At 34.7% G+C, this 21,002-nt stretch overlaps 1 protein-coding gene across 2 annotated transcripts; it reads right to left on the reverse strand.

The window, feature by feature from the left end:
• Positions 1-3,823: 3,823 nt before the first annotated feature.
• Positions 3,824-18,675, reverse strand: LOC134535915 (annexin B9-like). Of its 2 annotated transcripts, none has more exons than XM_063375292.1 (8): positions 18,561-18,675; positions 17,946-18,004; positions 15,842-16,018; positions 11,806-12,010; positions 11,017-11,096; positions 7,703-7,949; positions 6,796-6,977; positions 3,824-6,076 (listed from the first exon to the last, which is right to left on the reverse strand). In XM_063375292.1, the coding sequence occupies exons 2-8, from the start codon at positions 17,973-17,975 to the stop codon at positions 6,029-6,031; spliced, it is 969 nt and encodes a 322-aa protein (XP_063231362.1). In that variant the 5' UTR covers positions 17,976-18,004; positions 18,561-18,675; the 3' UTR covers positions 3,824-6,028. The 2 variants fall into 2 exon arrangements, with proteins under 2 accessions (XP_063231362.1, XP_063231360.1); XM_063375290.1 differs by having other exon boundaries at positions 3,824-6,079; positions 18,561-18,673.
• Positions 18,676-21,002: the final 2,327 nt, after the last annotated feature.

A 21,002-nucleotide genomic window follows, 5' to 3' on the forward strand; every position in this document is an offset into this window, starting at 1 on the left:
ATAAAAAAACTGATAACTAATATGGTTGAAACCAAGGTGAAGTCTTTCAGTTACGTTTCAATAATGGTGTTGATTAAATACAAGAAAAAGTATTTCCAAAATGCTCATTCCAATTTTTCCTGTGAAAAAAAATACTGTTAGGTAGTATATTTTAAGACATTTTCATTACATTATAAAGTTATGTCCAAAGTGTTAGTGCTCATTTCGTGTATATCTGGCAACAGAGCACACCGAAAACAAGGACAGGATTAATGGCAGATATTGTGCATTTGAGAGAGTATTACTATCAAAATGCACACTGCTAACTAAGGATGAAACATGGAGGATTTCCGTGTTATTTGTTTTGATATGAAACAAAAGTTTCTTAATGTGCTGCCATTGTCTATCATACCATTATTTATTTGGCTGTTTCAAATGAGTCTCTTTTTTTAAGTTTATATTTTTATTTTATTTATTATTTGTCACATGCCCATCAACAGTGGGGGAACTTTTACAGTGGGCACAACACATGCAGATATACATACATAGGACAATGTTAGTCACTGCAAGTTCATGGGGAGGCACTGCCTTCCGGTAGGCACCAAGAGTAGGCAGGCACCACTGAAGGAAAGAACCTCAACAGGGTAGGCACTACCCGCAACTAGCCAACATACGCTGGCAGTCGTTACCACATACTTGCAGGGGCCTCAACAGACACAAACTACCATTAAAATATCAAATATGATAAAGCAAAGAGTAGACAATCACTATTAATACGTAATGAAACATAGACGACACAACTATTGAACATAAAATTTACATTATATATTATTTATGAATAATAAAAGATTAGTAGATGATGGATTTATGTCAAAAAGTTGTTTGACTGTCCGGCTATAAAAATTAATGTAAGCATAAACAGAAACAACCTCCTATGCTAGAGTGCCACTCACGTATTTCATTTTTATTGCTGTTTCTTCAGCCTGTAGTTTCTCAACAAGTTGTTTGTCCTACATGAACGTCACAGAAGGCTGTGATTAAAGATGCTGGCATTACTTGTTCGTGGAATGGAACCTATATCTTTCTTAATCGTAGTTTCTATAGAATGTCAGGTTCAAATTTCCCTGATCAGAAACAAGTGTGTCCAGTCATTTTTAAAATAAAACTGTTTCAACCAAAGTGCATGCCAAATTCTAAATTGTTCTGCTGTTTGAAGCCAAACATATTTGTAATGTTTGTATTATCTATTTTATGAATTTCAAAGTTATACTTCTTAAGGTGTGTCAAGGGTAAAATTTTAGTATGTAACGAAATGTGCGCGTACCATCGAATAAAAATTTGACAGGAGTGCTTGTATGTTTCGTCCTTTTGTGTTCAAACACATGAGACATTACGTAGCATATGGCATATTTTAAATCAATGAATAGTTCATGTAATAAACAACATATTTTAAATTTTGAAAAGCTATAAATATTTGTACTTTTTTTTAATACTGAAACCAGGGAGCACAATTTCAATGATTTGGTTTTCTTCAGGTTTACTTGTAAATTTTCAGTTGAGAAAATTGTGCTATTACATACATAGTGTGGACACAGTCATGGTGACTGCTGTCCTCTTTCTCACTTTAAGATGTCAACTACTGGATTATGATTTGTAATAATAAATGCTATAATTTCATATTTGGTTTACATTTTGTTGCCAAGAAATACAAGTCAATGGAAAACAAAGTTTTTCGTGTAGATTACGATATAATATTTGTGTTGTATCATTGAAAATAGTTTTGGTAGCGATCATATTTCTCCGATTCAAAAATTAAACATCCATTTTCTGTGTCGTTCGTTACTTACCCAGACATCAGAGTACAGTTTCTTGGTATCTGAGAGGAGACTGACAATTTTGTCTCAGAAGATTCTAGCCCACTTATCAACTTCCTCCAAGAGCCAAAGATCCTGTTGTTTCAATATGACATAGTACCACCATTGACGCTGTATTCGTGGGACATCTCAACATTTTCCGAGAATATATTGTAACCAAGTTATTACAAACCAATTGTAACATGTGTACTGATCAGTCATTGGTGGAAGAAGCTATAGAAGTAAATGTAATTCCTAATGAATAAATTGTTTCAGTTTGATAAATTAAAAAAAAAAATATTGTAAATGTTTTTAATTAAATTTCATATTTCACTTTATTTCTATTTATCATTCTATTAAAACCTTCATTTAACAATTTCATGTTAATACAAATAATTTCTCCAATGAGTATGGAATTTGAAAACTAGGTAGTTCTGAAGTAAATTGTTTAGATAACATTGCATTTTAACTTAAAAAAATTAGATCAATTTTTCTTATCCATGTACATTGGTACCAATTTCTGTCCAGAAATTACTACATTCCTTGAATTTTAAACATAAAGAGATTACTGTTTTTAAATGAATTTTTAGCTAAATGCTACTTAATTTCACAACATAAATTACATTTCAGTGCTATGTGGCATATCAACATTCATTTCAGTGTTTAGCATGTTTTTACATTTTCAATATTAGAATTTCGCAAAATGGTAAAATTGTGGTTGGTAATTTGGGTATGTTTTTATTTTTTCCCAAAATATTTTTAAGCTTCAACCCTTAAGGTATCAATTACAAAAAATGAAAAATTTGTGGTTGGTATATTTTGTATGATAATTAAATTAAGTACCCAATTTTTTTTTCTTATGATTGATTAGTTTGAGATAGGATTATTAATATTTATCCCTTTTCCAACTAATAGGGGCAGAATTCTGTAATTATATATAGCCTAGTTTTTAAGTTGGCCACAGACCTTCCTAATAAAACTATTAGTTTTAGATTGATGCTGGAACAAAGACAACTTTAAAACCTATAGTTATCATTATCAATAATGTAAATAGAAATTTCCCATAGTTTTTTTCTGTTTTATTATTAGTTTATATAAAGTCTGTGCACGATAATCTTCAAACTTTTGAAGTTAGCCACCAGTGAATGGATAACAGGGCCACCGCCATCATCTCCCTCTCGACACTGCTGTGAGGCGGATGGACTGACGCACTGGCTCTGCTTCAAGAGTTCTCGCAAGAGATGCTGATAGTGCAGCACAGTACACCGCTAAAGCGGTGCCATAAAAGGAGAGATGAGGTACTGGCTCTGTTATCTCTATTCACAGGTGGCTAACTTCTTCAAAGGCATCGAGAAGCTCGTCACAATGACAAATGCCTAAACCATTTTGGCGATTATGTATAAAAATGAGACCCTGCTAAACCTTTGGTGACAAAATTGTGATGTAAATTTGTTTTTTATAGCACACTAGTTGAAAAAAGACAGCACTCTTATTAACCTGAATCATTTTTAAAAACATCATAGCGCTTTAGTATGTTTTTGCCAAAATGACCGAAATCAAACCACACACTACACCACTGTGCTACGAAGCCTGAGGAGTGTTTACAAGGAGAACTTTTTCATCTAATGCTAGTTTGCTTAGATCTTTCAAAACTTATTTACTTATTACTATGACTATTTTAGTTTATCAAATATATTTCAGGGTAGTTTCACTATCCCAAAGTTTAATTTGGCACACCACTACATTTGGTTATGTCCCCTAATATTTACAAGTGACTATGGGTTTATGTTGCTACACATGGGTCTGCCATCTTTGTCATGCTTCTGTTCCACATTCACAAACTTACTGCTACAAAATGCTATATACCAAGAGCTAAGATGTTAACACATCAAAATACTGTCCCTTTAAATGTCCAAACCCTTCCTTTCCTGTAACAATTATTTTTTTTACTTACTTTATTAGGAATAGGGAAATTTCTCACAATGAAACAATTTCATTACTGTGCAGAGATAAATTACATCACTATAACTTTATTTCCATACTTTTATATAAAAAGAACAATAATAACCAGTGCTACATTATATAGGAAAACCATTGCAGACACCTTTTCTTAACACATTACAAATACTATTTAAAATAATATACAAATATAAACTTAAAAAAGACCACAAATTCTACACAAAAACCTAGTTTTGGTAATATTTCAATGCTCATTTTGGGTAACACCAGTTCCAAATTTACCAGCACAATTTTCATGTTTAATATAGTTCATACAGTTACAGGTTTTTTTTTTTTTTGTAGCAACCAGCATCTGGGTCCTGTTAATCATGGATCCACACTATTGTTACTTTATGGTGTTGGCAAAGTCTCTTCTCGGACACTGTGATGTTACTTCCAGAGTAACAGCTTATAAAGATAAGCATTAAAATAGTAGGTAGGAGGGTGTGAAATTTATTGTATTGTCAAATCATGAACATATATCACTTGTTTTTCTTTTGCATTAAACACCACGTTAAAAAATATTACACTAAATTGCCAGTGTATTAACTTGAATAACATCCAAAATAGTTTATACACATACATATGTCTAATATTAACAGCAACAAATATTTTAAAAAAAGAATATGCACTAAATATGGTGCTGACAGCCAGCTAGACATACATTAAATGTTTCACAATGCTTACAAATCTTTCAAAGAAAAAAATATGCTGTGAGGTTGTGTCAGTAGATACAGTGAAGTTTATAAAATACCCAATCTGAACACCTGTATAACTTAGGCACCAAGTATGTATAAAAAGATTTAATTATATATTATTAGATTCAAAATTACAGATCATAAATATTTTCAGATACAACTACACGTAAAATCATTTTAAATTCCAATAGAAAAAAAAAATAGCAATCAAACATTTTATCAAAATCATAAAAAGCTTCAGTTTCGTTGCAACAAGATAACATATTTAAAATAAAATTCAAATACAATAACAAATTTTTACTGCAATATCGCAAAAGTCTTAAGTACCCAAATTATTTTGAGGAACAATAATTCTAATCACTATCCAAAGAAATGCTAATCCACAGTTGATTTTCAGCAAATACTCTCAATAGAATTAGTTAAAATATTTTTTTTCCATAATATATATTTCCACAGTCAAGCTTTATCTAGAGTGCTCATCTAGTTAATTGCAATAAATAATTTATTATTTGGCATTCCACCCTTAACAAGGACCAACAATTGTCTACAACATAACTGCAGCGCGGAAAATATGGCTACATCAAAAATGGTAGCCTCCAAAATACATTTGTCCTCAAATTTTTACTGCCCACATTGACTTAGTTTTCAGCTACATGTTCCAGATGGCCTCCATGTTTAAGCCTGGAAGAACATTCAGTCTCTTACGGCCAGCACTGGAATGTTACCCCTAGCTAACCTCGCAACAACTAACCATACCACATGTTGCTCCACAACTAAAAAGCTGGGTCCACAATTGAAAAAATAGCAACAAAGCCGAGTATACAATACTTGACCGCCTTGTTTTCGAACTTACTGGTTCACAACAGCACACAGGATGGTTTCTTTCATGGTAGCGAAATGAACGTATTTTATTAATCTTACGAAGAAGTGTAGGGTGTCATTTGGCAGCACCATTTATGCTGCATTCATATTGTGGCAAGAAATAATATAGAAGCTTAGGTAATACCTGCTTTAATAAATAAATTAAATTACCAACAAAAAGTCACTAGCGACAAATGTACATTAGCCAAAAAATTTTTAGTGGTTATATGTAATTGTTACATAAAAACATGGCATTATCCAAATTAAATTATATGTTGTAAAACTGAATAAGACATCACAGGATAATCATTTGAAAGTTAATAGTTATTTACTAACACTACCAACAAATGTTTATAGGTACATACATCGTGAAATTTCACTGGCTAAAATTAAAAGTAATATTTCAATGTGAACCAGTTTGGCACTGGTTACATGCACAGTAGTGTGCATGGCCTGCCATGTACTCTCAATTTTTTCAAAATTATGAACCCAGCCTAACAAAGACCCCTTTACGGTCGGTAAGACTACACGAAGCGAACAGCCAATGAGAAGCCGGTACGGAAGGCAACACTGCAACAGTTGTGCACGGCACCAAGGCACCTAACATCTACGTGCGACCGCCAGGAACGCGACGAGCGCCTAGTTGACAAGGGCCAGCATCAGGCTCTTGTAGTCACCAGAGCAGTCCTGCTGCAAACACGCATACCGGTAAAGATAAACAAGTCTCCCTCAGCATGCAGCACATCACTGGCCCTACATTACATTAAAATTAAAGGTCATATTAAACTTTATTGCATACTTAGCAGACCCATTGACTCAATCCCCTTTTTTTTTTGGCCGTTTTGTAAATCTTTTTCCTTAGCAGCCTAAAATTAATCGGTTACATTTTATGAATTATGCTGAAGAGTTGTGTTATAATATTCACCTGGTCACATTTATAGGTATTGGAGTGTATTTTGGTGACATAATGTTTATAATAACTTATGAGTAATATATCACACACAAATCAGACTTCAGATAGCAATAAATAATCCTCAGAAAACCACAAAACTTACCATTTTGCATCTGAATTTTAAAAATTCCCGGCTCCACAAGTATATTTTTGTGAATCCATACACAGCTAACAATATTTTGTCAGGTTAGATAATATACAGGTATACTGCACTTTGGTAATTGTTGTCTATGACTGCATAGTATGCACATTAAAGCAACCAAATTTGCCATTTAATAATTTTCCAAGTAAAAAAAATTAACAATGGAAACCCTGGGGATGCCTACAAGAATTTTGCATCACAAGGAAAGATTTCAGTACTCCCAAGAATTGCCTAAATCTTTAAATCACACATGCAACCTAACCATTGATTATAATTATAGGAAAGAGCCAACAAAATATGTTTGTAACTTACGTCCAAGTCGTCTCGCAGACTCCTCTCGTACATCCTCTCATACTCCTCCTTGATGTCGCCCAGGTCGATCTCCGAGCGAGTGACGATGATGCGGATGAGCGTGCGGTCGCTAGTTCCCAAGCCGGACATGGCATCGTGCAGGCGCTTGGCGAAGTAAGCAGTTTTGTCCTTCACGCATCGCACTGCACACAAAAACAAAATGTTTTTGCACTTAAAACTTATGCCAGATTACACACATCACATGTGTAATGAGCTAGGCTCCATAGCTTGAAGAAAATGCACAGCTCAGAATAGACCAACAGAGCTCTTAAGAGGCCACTCCAGTGTTTCAGGGGCACTACACAACCCGCGTTAACTTCATAAGATTCAATGCTATTTTCATTTTGCTTATAACTAATTAACTAATATAGATTTCGAAATGATGCTTGCTTGATATGTAAGACAACGATGCTCTTATCAAAACCCCTTTCTTCAAAAACGTGCATAAATTATGGTTTTATACTAATCTTTACTGATATGCATAAGTGTATTGTCTAGGTTTGAACCATAATTTATGCACGTTTTTGAAGAAAGGGGCTTTGATAAGAGCATCGTTGTCTTACATATCAAGCAAGCATTTTGAAATCTATATTAGTTAATAAGTTATAAGCAAAATGAAAATAGCATTGAATCTTATGTTAACGCGTAGTGCCCCTTAAACACTGGAGTAGCCTCTTAAGAGACCAAATATAGTGTTGTATGGCCCATGGGAAATGAAGTTTTTTGGGCAACTTCTTACATGGGAAAAATAACGTACATCTTACGGAGAAAATGGCAGTACTGAAACATATGACAGTATTGGACGGTCAAAAGTAGTATAGTCTCAGGAATGACCTCGAATCTACCTGCCAAGAGTCGGACCCCTTACCGATGGACAGGTAGCCATCCTCCAAGCTGCCAGCGAACTCGCGCTTGATGGCAGCCTCTATGTCGTGGCCAGCTATCTTCTCGTACTCCTGGAATATGCTCCTGAGCTGCGGGTAGCTGCGCGACACCAGGATGGCGTTGAAGGTCGACTCGTCCGTCCCCCACTGCATCTCCCCGGCCTCGAGCAGGGCCTGGGCATCGGCCGCCGCAGCTCCCGGGTCTGCGTCCGGGCCCTCCTCCCTGTTGGCCTGCGGAGAGCACATCACGCTGTCACGCTGACGTGGTCCCGGACGTGAGTGAGGGGTCGTCTCAAGGAGGTTCGAGTGTTGCTTCCAGGGGAGAGGGGAGTGGCCCGGACAGGGTGTCCACAGTTAGTACTTTCGTACTAGATCTAGTACTTTTATAATTTTTTTTAGTGGTCTAGTACAGATCTAGTACATTTCTCTTTAATATAATAACATTATAGTAATTCCACTATGTTTTATTATTAAGCATAATTATTTTTAAAAAAACTATGGAATGTATGTGTGTGTGTGTGTGGTGTGATATTTAAGTTCGAGCATTGCAATGGTCATAAAAACTTTCTAAATTGTTAAAAACCATAACAAATTATAATTTAGTACTTTTTTTTCTCTTCAAATCTAGTACTTTTGTCTTGCCTAAGTTGGTACGAAATATATTTTCCTTGTGGACACCCTGGGCCCGGAGCGAATCCCAATGGCAGTTTCCGTGAGCAGCTCCAATGAAAGACGACTTTAAACTAATGTCTTTCACTATTCACCTTCTCCCATGTTACTCTAAGGGGAGTTTTCCCTGAAGTCAGCTGTTGGCCAGTCATATTTATACCCATTATATGGTGAATTGTGATAAAACAAAACACCGAAAAGTATATAATACACCATATAACATCGAAATTCCAGTTAATGCACCACAAAACACTGAAATGCGATTAAAATCATGAAACTAATCAGCATTTTTAATCAAAACTTAACCAATTACAAATGTCAAATTTGTAATCTTTAAAATATTAAATTCAATGAAAGTAATTTGTTTAGCATGAAGTTTGTACCACATTTCATGCAAAATCGGTTGGAAATGTTTACATTTTAATCTTGCAACTGTTATTAGTTACTCATTTTTTACATTACGATGTTGGTACATTTTTTAAACACAAAAATATTCAACAGTTTTGTTACGAATTAATTAAGACATGCTTATGGTGGACATGTCAACATCAGGGGCGGATCCAGGGCCGGGCGACCCGGGCAATCGCCCAGGGCCCCGCGCCTAGTGGGGCCCCGCGTCTGCCCTCACCCTAGCACCTGTCATGTAAGGTGTTCGAAATTAAGTTGTACACCCCTAATGTTGATTAGAACCTCTTTTATATGTATTACCCGCAACATGCAGGGGACGAGTGTCATATAATCGGGTTAGCAATATGTGGATTACATTACCTGACACTTGCCAGCCGGTGATGCTGATTAGTGTTTGCTTCAGGTTACAGTTATCACAGATACTCATAACTTGGCTTTCAGAGGGCATGAAGAGAGGTTGTCCAATTCGAATAACAGTGGAAATTTTTTGGATTTGGTTAATTTGATTGCACGATTTGACCCAACATTGCGACAGCACTTGCACCAAACTATAAACAAGACAGCTGCCAGAAACCACTACCTGAGTAAAACTATTCAGAATGAATTTATCGACATAATGGCCAATCATGTTAGAGCTAAAATAATAGATAAAGTATTAAAGAATAAGTACTTTGCAATCATTTTGGACTGCACTCGAGATGTAGCTCGGATTGAGCAATTGTCAATAATTCTAAGAATAACAAACCAAGACACTGCAGAAATTGAGGAAATTTTTGTAGAATTTGTAGCTGTAGAAGAAACTACTGGTGAAAAGCTGGCCGATTACATAATAAACAAATTGGAGGAGTTAGGGTTGTCCATTGTCAACAGTAGGGGTCAAGGTTATGACAATGTTGCTAACATGCCTGGGGAAAAGAGCGGTTTACAAAGAAGGCTACTCAACATTAATCCTCTTGCATTCTTTGTACCGTGTGGAAGCCACAGCTGGAACTTAGTATTGGGAGACGCTGCTTCATCTTGTGCTCAAGCTCAGACATTTTTTGGTCTTTTGCAAAGACTGTACACAGTTTTCTCTTGCTCAAGTGAACGATGGGTTATTCTGAAGTCGCATCTCTCAAATCTTTCAAACCTCTTTCCGAAACCAGATGGGAGTGCAGAATTGAATCTGTAAAAGCTGTGAGGTATCAGCTAAGCAATGTTTGTGATGCTTTGTCAAGTCTTCGTAAGAGTAACACAGATAGTGGTTTAATAATTGAGTGTCATTTGTTGGAAAACGAAATTACTACATACGAGTTTGTTTCATCTCTTGTGGTGTGGTACGATATTCTTGTCAAAATAAACACCATCAGTAAGGTATGGCAAAACGTAAATGTGCATTTAGGTGTGGCAGTTAAGCACTTAGAAACATTTGTCAAGTGGTTAGATTAATATCGTCTGAGTGGCTTCAATACGGCATTGGTAACAGCAAGAGAAGTAGTAGAAGAAGTTGGCATCAATAGTGTGTTTAAGAACAGCAGAAGACGGCGTAAAAATAAAATGTACTTCTATGAAAGAGAAGATGAAGCTCCCGAGCTTCCACCTGAAGATAATTCCAAAATAAACTATTTTCTGGTGGTAGTAGATGCAAATTTATTTTCGTATTTTAATTTTTCTTCTTTGTATAATTTTATTTTATGTAAAAAAATACTGTATGTGTGTAAATGAAAAAAAAGGAAATATTGTTTTTTGTTTCTGCTTTTGATTTTTTATATGTTTATGATTTCACTTTAAAAAATATTCACAGATTTTATAGACTTGCAAAATGACCAGATTTTACCAGAATTAAATTGTATGCATTAATAAAACTAACCCAATTACAATTTACCACGAAATAAAATTTCTTTACCAGCGTCAAAATTTAGGTTCCATGTAGGCTCAAAAGTTTAATTTTCTAATTTTCCGGGAGTGTGACCACAAATCCCCCTTTCCCCAGTTGTATTCCATACTCCAGTCTGATAAGACCCCCCCCCCTCCCACGAGATACAAGGGCCCCGCTGAAATAAATTGTCCAGGGCCCCGCAGAATCTAGGTCCGCCACTGGTCAACATCCACTAACTACTCAAAAATTATGATCAAAAACTTTGGTCATTACTATCTCTAAAAGCTGTCAAAGCCTTACAATTATGTTAAGGCAACTTTTCAAAACACACATTCTGTTAAACCCACAAGGAGATTAACTTACCATAAGCAATGAAACGAGTAATCTCTTGAAGTGTCCAGATGTGTCACCAGCTAGGTCACTCTCCAAAGAACTGTCGTACACTGAAAAATGAAGTTATGTTCTAGTTATATCAAAATTAATTCTTTATCAACAACTATTCTTAAAGAACTGCATATTTATTTACTTTAGTTTGTAAGTATTTGGCAGTATTAAGTGCAAATAGCAGACTTTGTATTAACCGAATTGTGAATCTAATTTTAACCAAATAATTTAAGCAACTAACAAACTACTTAAAATTATGTTTCTGAAAACTAAGCAAATAAAAATTAAGATTCCAATATCAATAAATAATATTTCATATTTGATTTAAAATACTCAACCATCTAAAAAAGGAATTTTTGTATGCTGAAAAACTGCTCATTGTTCAGCGACTATCAGCAATTCGTAAATTAAAAAAAAAAAAATTTCTAAACACTAACTAAAAAAAACAGGTCGCAACTGAAAAAAAATATATCTAAAAAATTGAAATGCATACTTGCTATTATTTAGTTGGTTTTATGTATTTAAAACCATTTAAGTGATACCATGTACAAGACAAGTATTTGTTAAAATATGGTTTGAAAATAAATGCTGGAAGGGAAAAAAAATTCCCCACTTATTATTTTAATATTTTCACTTTAAAATTCAGATTTAATTAAAACTAGAAAAAAAATTGCAGTTGCCTACCATAATGTTAACAGCAGTATAAACATCTACCCTTCCTCTAAATATTTGATTAATAATTTGATTAATCAAGTCTATAGCACGTACCTTTTTCATAGACAGCCTTGATTGTGCGCAGCCCGTAGTTGCTGAGGGTGCACAGTATCTCGACAATGGCCTCTTCATCCGTGCCCAGCCCGCTGATGGCATCGTGCAACTCCTTGGCATACAAGTCTGGCAAGGGGGTCATCAACGCAACAATAGCGTCTTCGAAATGGCCACCAAGCTCACTTTTAAGCTCGTTGATCAAGTCCTGGAAGCAAACCACAAATCAGTCCTGCAATTTAAGTGACCATTAATATTTTTTTTTATAAATACACTAGGGATGGGGCGAATCCTGATTTCCTCGAATCCGAATCCTAACTCAAATGCTAGACTGGATTTGCCGAATCTCGAACCCAAACCCGAATATTTTAACAGATGATATCCACATATCTAATGTGAGATGTATTCTGCTTGCACTAAAAGTCCCTTGACTTTATTACATGTAGTTTGGTACATTTCTGGTATAATTGTATATAAAGACAAAAATTTTTTCTTGAGAAATTTCAGTTTTAGTACAGATTAGCGGTTAGGATTTTTTCTATAAATAACTAGAGGTCTGCGAGCCTAAGAATTTTACTTCAAGCCGAGCTCAAGCTTTTGTGGTACAGTTACATTTTTGGGAAATTATTTTTATCTTAAACTTAGTATAATGTTTGCATAAAGTATTAAAATGAAGTGGGCTTATTAATTTTGGGTAACTATTCACAGTGTGTGTTTACATTTTGCACTGCTATAAAAAAAAAAATGTTATCCATTGAATCTTACCTGTTTCCATTGGTTCATTAGTAACTGATATCATCCAACTAACATAACCAAATATATGTTTGTGTAAATGTAACATATCTTTGGAAAAATTTCATCCTTGTCAATTTTTCTGGAGTCCTTACTGAGATTCAACAAACTTAGCACCAAAAATCATGTTGTTTGAAAAGTACATTCACATTGTTTCAACATTTCCACTTTTCCTCACAATAATTCTGAGAGAGATTGTCACAGAGTATTAAATTCTGTTCTTTAATCTATCATGCAGAACAATAATTTGTTCTGCACGTTCAGGAGTTAAATTAGCTCTACGATTGGAGATGAGATAGTGTTTCCAGCAGAAGAGAAGCATCTCTCGCTGGCAACTTGCGTGGCTGGAATGCTTTAGTAAAATTGCTTAACCTCAAAATTAGTGTCATAAATATCTGTAACTGGTCTTTAAAGTTTAATCAATTGAAAGCAATAAAAATAAAAGCATTTTACTTAATTCAATTTACACTTGCAAAAAAAACACACACACAATAAACCTACATGGAAATTAAAGCCTTTTTCAATATCCTGAAGTCTGAAATATGTTTACTCATGTCATCAAATGTAGAGCTGTACTGAAGAAGCCGATTTTGCCAATATTTAGTTGAATCGGCATTTCTGCAGACTTCCGATACAGTACGCTTGTTAATTTTCGGCCGATATTACTGAAAAACGAAAGAGACTGCCATAACCTAAAAATCCACGAGTACCATTTTCACTTTTCGTAGTAGTACTGCATTCTTTCAGATCACATTATTTCTTAGCAACATGTGCCAACCGTACATATCAAAGTTTAACATCTTTTTTTTTCAACAATGTTCTTTAATTTAATATGTCATAAATAAATAATAAATTACTATCACTGTAAATATACATCTCGGTTGTTACGGTAACTATAGTGCAAATATGGTAGCTATCGTGCTTCTGTAGTAATTATGGTATTCTAAAAAGAGTCTTGTTCTTTTTATGGTAATTATCTTAAAATAACTATTGGGTTTGTACTGTAGTTATGGTACATCATCCATTTTTCTTCGTATGTTGTTGTTCATTTGTTTTTTCTTCATATTTACTAGAGGTGTAAAAGTAACGAAAAAATGTGTACCCGTATGTATTCGTTACTATAACAATCAGTACTCGTTACTTTCGTATCGTTACTCGTTACTTCTGATACCGCATAACATGACACATGCTATGTTATGTAACAGCAACGAATCGAGTCGTATTTCGTACGCGTACAGTATGACGTCGCGTAAATAAAAATAAATCTAATATAAACAATTAAAAATATTTGATAATTAACAGCTTTTGTTAACCAAGAAACAATTAAATCTTATTAGAGCGGCTTTATTATAATATATCTTTTAATATAAGAACATAAAACGTGAAAATACGCGATAATAAAAAACAAAAACATACATATTTATAATTTGTAAAAAATACTTTCTTACGTTGTTTCTGTTCGAATCTAAAACATTGTCTACACACACAATACCTTTAATAAACAGTAAAAAACTTGGAGGACGAATTTCCAAATTATACTTTTATTAATAAACAAACATCGTTCTTTGTAACGAATAAGCGCGCGCATGCGTAAAACATACAAAAGATGCGAGTAACGAAATGCATTTGTGTGTAACGTTTCGTTACTCGTTACTAGATGCCGCACCCGTTACTCAGTAACGAATAAATACGGTTTGCTACAGCTCTAATATTTACGTGTGCCATTATTTGAGACAGGAAGTTTCAGAAAAAATTTTAACGGACTTTATATCACACATCTAATGGCGTAAATGATGAGACCTCGGGCAATTTAAACACTTTATACGGAAAAACCTACCATGCGGGACCTCGTAAACAAGTTTTACTGTATTATTTTTTTCCGTAAATAGTAAAAAACCGAATCCTTTGACGAATCCTATATCAGACCTGCCGAAGCTTCGAATCCCTAGGATTCGGCGGATTCGGCGGATATTGGATTCGGTCGCCCCATCCCTAAAATACACTATATATCAGCATTACAAAACTTTTACACACATTACTACTGAAATACACAGAAATTATAGTGTACCTGAACTGCACAACACACAATAATATTTCTAACATATTTCTCCGTATTCACTTGCACTATAGGCATATCATAACTAAAAAAAAATATTTGAAACCAATTTAGATACATTATGTGAATCTACAAATTGGGGAAAATTGAGTGAAATTAAAAAATTAATTTTTTATTTTTATTTGTTTATCAAAATGTTACAAATCTCACTAGAATATTGCACTCTCAATTCTAATTCCACAACAGTAAGCTACCTTAATAGGTAAATGCTAAAGTATGAAGCTATTTCCTCAGGCTTGTGTGGTTTACCCAAAATGAAGTGTGCCAAATGAGCATTCCCGTTGAGCACGTATTAGAAACTTGGGAGATGTAATTGAATACGATTTGTGACAGTTTAATAAATTGTTTTTATTCTCACTGTTTGCGCTTAATTTTTCCTTTGCATCTCATTTTTTTACACAAGCTGATAAAGAGTTTTATATGAACTCTGTACATTGCTGTAATAAACAATACCCAGGCAAGATTTTAAAATCATCTGAACTTCTTTAATGAATTTTTTTTACATTATGTTAAAGTTGATCTTTATGTGTTTGTTTCCATTTTTCTGACGAGTTCAGAACTAATTCTTATATAATTTTTCCCGTCTAACACTGCCTTGCACAGACGAAGATTGCATCAGGGACCAAATAAAAAGTTCAAATCTGAAGCATGCAATAAAAAAAGCTATCAGGGTTAAATGGTCACATTTCTGCAAAACTAAAGAAAAAATACAACAAAAAAATTTTAACCCCTAGAGCCTTTTCACTCAATATGTACTTTATGAATAGATTCACCAAAATGCTTGTTCAGTTTGTCCAATATGTGTGTGTGCGTACGTACGTTTGTGTAGTTTGAGATTATTCGAAAAAGTTGGTAGTCTAATTTCTTGAAATACGGTGTTTCAACATTATATTTATAGCCCTTGAGTAAAATAATTAATGTACTGTGTAGGTTAGAAAGTGAGTATATTCCTTATGAAACATGCTTTGTACTTCTAGACTCCTTTAGGATCAAAAAACTGTTCTTTGCCTTTTTTTATTACACAAAAATTTTATTTTCTCAAAACTGAACTTTCTAACCACGATGTGTTTTTTCTATCCAAGATAACATTTTTTTATATATTTTTTCTAATTTATAAAAAAAAATATTTACCTTTCCATACAGAGTTTTGAACTGGTCAGCAATTTCCATTCTTTGCACCACTCCTCTCTTGGACAAAATATCAATAATTGTCTGCTCATCAGTTCCAAGTCCCTTCATCGCTGCCCTGAGTGTCTCTGCATCCGCATTCGGGTCGAATGGTTCGGCATCGTACACAGTCGGCACACACTGAAACAAAGGCAATAAAAATATGACAATAATATTTATATTATCTTTACATGATAAAGATCATACATTTTTTAAACCACCACGTATTTAAGACTGACATTTTGTCATTAATATCAATTAAGATGGTACTTTCCAGTGAATTTGACAGTTTGAATGTATTTCTTATTGGGTTAAGAATTTAACCATATATTTATTAAACATTTTTGATCTAAAAGTTAATGCAAGTGATCGAAAGTAAGACTGACTTTTAACTTACCTACCACTATTATATAGTATCAAGTAAATCTGTTTTAAAACTAAACATAAAATGCAAGAAAGCTATCCTGATAAAAATAGGTGAAGTCCTCAATAGCACTAACAATAAAACAAAATAATCAACATAGCATATGAGACAAGAACTTAAGTATAAACGTTCAGAGCCAGGAGTAATTTAATATTGAATCAAGGGTCAAAAACGTAATGAGATGGATGTAGCTATGGAATAGCAACAGCAAACAAGGACAGGAAAGTTGGAACAGCTTTAATGAAACAGGTGGAATTGGGGGAAGGGAGGGGGGTGTTTTGGGGAGAAGCATAAGCAATTTGCCCCCGTGCTGACCTGTGAGGGGGGCAGAAAACTATATATTTCACCTTTGCAATCTTTACGAAAACTCTAATGTAAATAATTTACACTACACAGGGGGGGGGGGGGGGGGGAAGTCACATTAAAAATAACCAACCATGTTAAGACAATTTTAATGAACAGGCAGTATAAATTTTAATTCTTTTTTTATAATTACAAGTGTGTTATTATTTGAGTAGTGTGTCATGAAATGGGGATAGTGGAATTATATTTTTTTGAAAAATTTAAATAAAATTCCATAAAGTGTGGGTGCTGCTTAAGCTCTTCATAGTTATCACAAGACATGTATTAAATTCCCTCTCTTCTTTTCCTGTTCCATTCTCAAACATTAGTCTAAACCACTTCTTCCTGGAGCAAGTAGCGCTCAGAGCTCACTACCAGGCTCTGGCAAGCAATGGTTCACGGAAATTAAAATGAGTTTAAAAACCATGTTTGGAATATAATTTATGTTTTATTGGTAAATCCCCAAAGCTTTTTTCGTCAACTGATACTGTGTTGGCACTATGTAATGTGAAATTATTTTATAATTTAGTTTTAGATCTGAAACCCAATCACAAGTGTATCAATAAAAAACAATCAAATACCATTATTTAAAAAGTTTAGTTACAGCAAAATAATCCCAGTGAAAATAGGAGATACCTAATTAATTTTTTCATAGCCCTTCCAAACACATATTTCCAGAGCCTGTAAATAGGTAACTTACCATTAAATGAAACCCACTGACCAAATAAAATTTTAAATTTTTTTTTACAATCGCTGTAATCTCAGTCTTTACTTTTGCCAGGAGCATATTATTAAAAACTAAGCAAGGTTGCAAATCTGTAGGATTTATAAGGGATCCTGCAGAATACACAGCCCAAGGGTTTTGCATGTGGGAGGTAAAGACATGTCATGTCACTAGTATGTCTAAGCCTATATGCATGCAATAAGCAAAAACTGTGTGATATTCCAAAAGTTTTCTTATAACAGTTTTGGCATTATTACAATTTAATTTGTTTCACAATTATGATTGCCTCCAGTGACTAGCTTTTTAAATTTTTGGGGGGACCCTAACCCCCCGATGCCCATGTCACAGGCATATCTAATACAATTACATACCTACTTCAAAAAGTCCAAATTCCAAAATTTATTAAAATCCACACGTGTTTAATACACTGTACATTCCAATACACATTTAATATACTGGCTAATGTAAATGTAATAAAATAGGACATACAAAAAACACAAATTTTACTTTCGAGATTGCAAATAAACTATCAGGTATATGTGTAAAGTGTTGCTTTATTTAATTTTTAAAAAACTTACCTGGTGTGCATAGTACTGGCGAGAGCTCATTCTTGAGGATCGAAGATGGTCCGTCGAAACTGGAATAAAAAAAGTCCAACAAGGTATTCACTTAAAACCACACGCGGTATATGTCCAGTTTGTTAGCGGAATTGAAACAGCCCCTCTCCCGACACGAACACTACGAGGTGCTGCGGCGAACTGCTCCGGCGAGGCAGGAACGGGGCCAAGAAATAGGCACTGCAGCCAACTGATGACTAAACGCGGCGCAGGAAGTGAGTCACGACAAGCCCGCAACGGATGACAGCACAAGCCTCACGTGACCTTCCTACTTTGATCTCATAATGGACGTCGGCCAGCCTTTCTAACCGTTCTTTTAAATTGCCGATCTCAAAGCCAGCAACCAGAAGCCTTCACAAACAAAATGTAGCTCTATAACAGAACACCGATTTTAATATATTTCAGTTCCAGCTTGTAGTCCTCCGATACAGTAGACTAGTTCACAGGGCCACCGCATACATTTTTGTTATGACACATTAATATTAATCAACGTATTAATGATCATTACTTCTAAACGTACCATTCAAATGACGAAGGGAATATCATTAATCTTAAATAATAACAAACTACACTTACCTGCAACACAATAGAACCAACAACAACCTCCGACCTCAACTGGAACACGCCCACAACGTAAAGAATGCGCCGTAGCCCGAAGCCGGACGAGTCCACTGGAACTGTCAAAGTAGCAGTGATGCCAACATGATTCACGAAGACGTGAAAATATATTTATACCAGTAGCAAGTCGCGAGGTTATTCTTTTCATCTGTAATGTCCCAGTGTCTCATTTGAACTCTTTTCTATATATATAAAATTATGGCTATTTTCGTTATGGTATTATTATCATGAAAATAGTGCGTACCGGTACCTAGATTACTGTTTGGATTTTTGGAATTGAAAGGTCACACGCCTGCTACATCTCCGTGGTGATGAAACGCGTCAGCAATAGCATGGACTATCAATGCTTATTAGTGGCGGATACAAGCATTTTTTTCGCTGGAGAGGGGTGGAGGGGTATTATGAAAAAAAAATGCATATAAATAAATTTCTTAATTAAAACACATGTATCATAAATCTTACATTACTATTGACACTAACAGCCCGACATACGGTGTCTACTGTAGAACCTACAGACGTAACTTCTCACATAGTAACATACTGCCTTCCCTGATATTTTGCAAATTTTTTTCATATCCTCCCATGCATACGCCACTGATGCTTATTACATTACTATACGCTTGCTAACACATATTTCCGAAAAAATTATTAAGGAAACAGATAACATGTAGTATATCTGGTGAAAAAACATGTTTCAAAACACGATATGCAGTGGTTACCTATATAGTAAAGTATCAATAAAAACATTGTCCTAGATAACAAATAATGGCATGAAATGCAAAAGCTCAATGCAAGCTAAGCATAGTTTTAAAAAGTTAGAATACCTTTTAAAGTAAATATTAAAAACCATTTGCAGCCAGGGCTGTCTTGATGGAAAAAAGAAAAGGGGGGGGGGGGGACAGCGTCATAATCCTCGTGTTCCATGCACAAGGAGGGGCCCCGGTAGAGTTTCAAAATTCTTTAACGCTTGGGTTTACCCTGATAGGATGTAAATGTCCGTTCGTTCAAAATCTTAAATCTCCGAAAGTTCATCACCGATTGCTTTCAAATTTTGTCACAACGTTGCATTCGAATACGCGCGTGTTTTTATATGGATGCCTACCTGACATGTAAAAAGATAGATAAAAATAGAGATAGGCAAATATATATATATAAATGTGTGTGTGTTCTTCTGTTTTGAATATATATATATATATATATATATATATACACATATATATATAGACATAGATATAGGTAAAGAGAGATGTAGAGAAATATAGATAGGGAGATAGACTGAGATATAGATAGAAACACATATAGAGAGAAATATAGTGATATGGAGGGATATAGATAGAGATGTATAGTTATATAGAGAGATATAGATATATTTAAATATATATAGTGAGATTTATAGAGAAAAAAATAAATATGTGTACCTACAAAGTACGAATTACAAAAAAAAATTACTGAAATAGGCATAGCAACGCATGCTGGGAATTAGCTAGTTGTTAATAGAATAATTCATCGGAAACCCTATATGTTATGCGATACGCGCAGATCACGTTTGAAGCTACGGCCACGGTAACGTTTACAGACTTTAGATTTTTTTTTAATTGCAGGGCTTGAAAAATTGTACTTTAAATAATAGGGCGGGGGGCCCGAAAAACTATTTGCCGCCGGGCCTTTGGGTCCTCTCGGCCCTGCTTGCAACTAAGCAAGGAACCGGTGAATTATGTTTCAATAACAGAAATCTTACCCGGCAGTACACAGCTTACGTATGGCGCGCGCTGTTGTGTTGCCAAATCTCTATCACATTACGATTTCGGGAGATGCGTTTCTTTGGAATTATTTTTGCACAAGAAGCATTTTAAGAACTCATACCGTAATTTATACTTTCTTAAAATATCACGGTTATAAATTTGTAACAAATAGCCACTTTTTTTTTACCCTCACGGGAAACCGTTCACACATATGCATTGATACGAATTCATGTGATAATTGTAAAGTGAATTTGATAAAGAGGTTAATAATAACAAATACATTTTAATAATTATCACTACCGCTGACCAAAGTTTCGTAAATTGCATTGTAAATACTCATGTCTTTTTTTCTTTAAACATGTTCAAATACTTTCAACACAATCTTACGCTCCTTCCCCAGTAGTCTACCAACGCAGTTTCTTTTAAGTGTTCCACCTCCCATAGTTTATATGTATGTAATCCATGTAAGTGAAGAAAGTAAAATCACATGTATGAATAAATAACCCTTCAAAATTGTAACTGTAACGAGTTACTGGACATAGCGCGTCGCTTGGTCGCGAGCTGTGCACTAAATGGCAGGCTAGTTTTTAGAAATGTCTGTCGAAGGAAATAGCTGACTAAGGAAGCCTTTATCTTCGAACGTGCTTGCAGGACAGAA

This window comes from Bacillus rossius, chromosome 10, assembly GCF_032445375.1.
Source record: "Bacillus rossius redtenbacheri isolate Brsri chromosome 10, Brsri_v3, whole genome shotgun sequence".
Taxonomy (NCBI): domain Eukaryota; kingdom Metazoa; phylum Arthropoda; class Insecta; order Phasmatodea; family Bacillidae; genus Bacillus; species Bacillus rossius.

Excerpts from the sequence above, each read along its gene's own strand:
- LOC134535915 (XM_063375290.1), bottom strand. The coding sequence starts at position 17,975 with ATGAGCTCTCGCCAGTACTATGCACACCAG. Across the intron at positions 7,950-11,016 it reads TACTCGTTTCATTGCTTATG|GCCAACAGGGAGGAGGGCCC; the intron begins GTAAGTTAATCT and ends TGCTCTCCGCAG. Across the intron at positions 6,978-7,702 it reads GGATGGCTACCTGTCCATCG|TGCGATGCGTGAAGGACAAA; the intron begins GTAAGGGGTCCG and ends TTTTGTGTGCAG.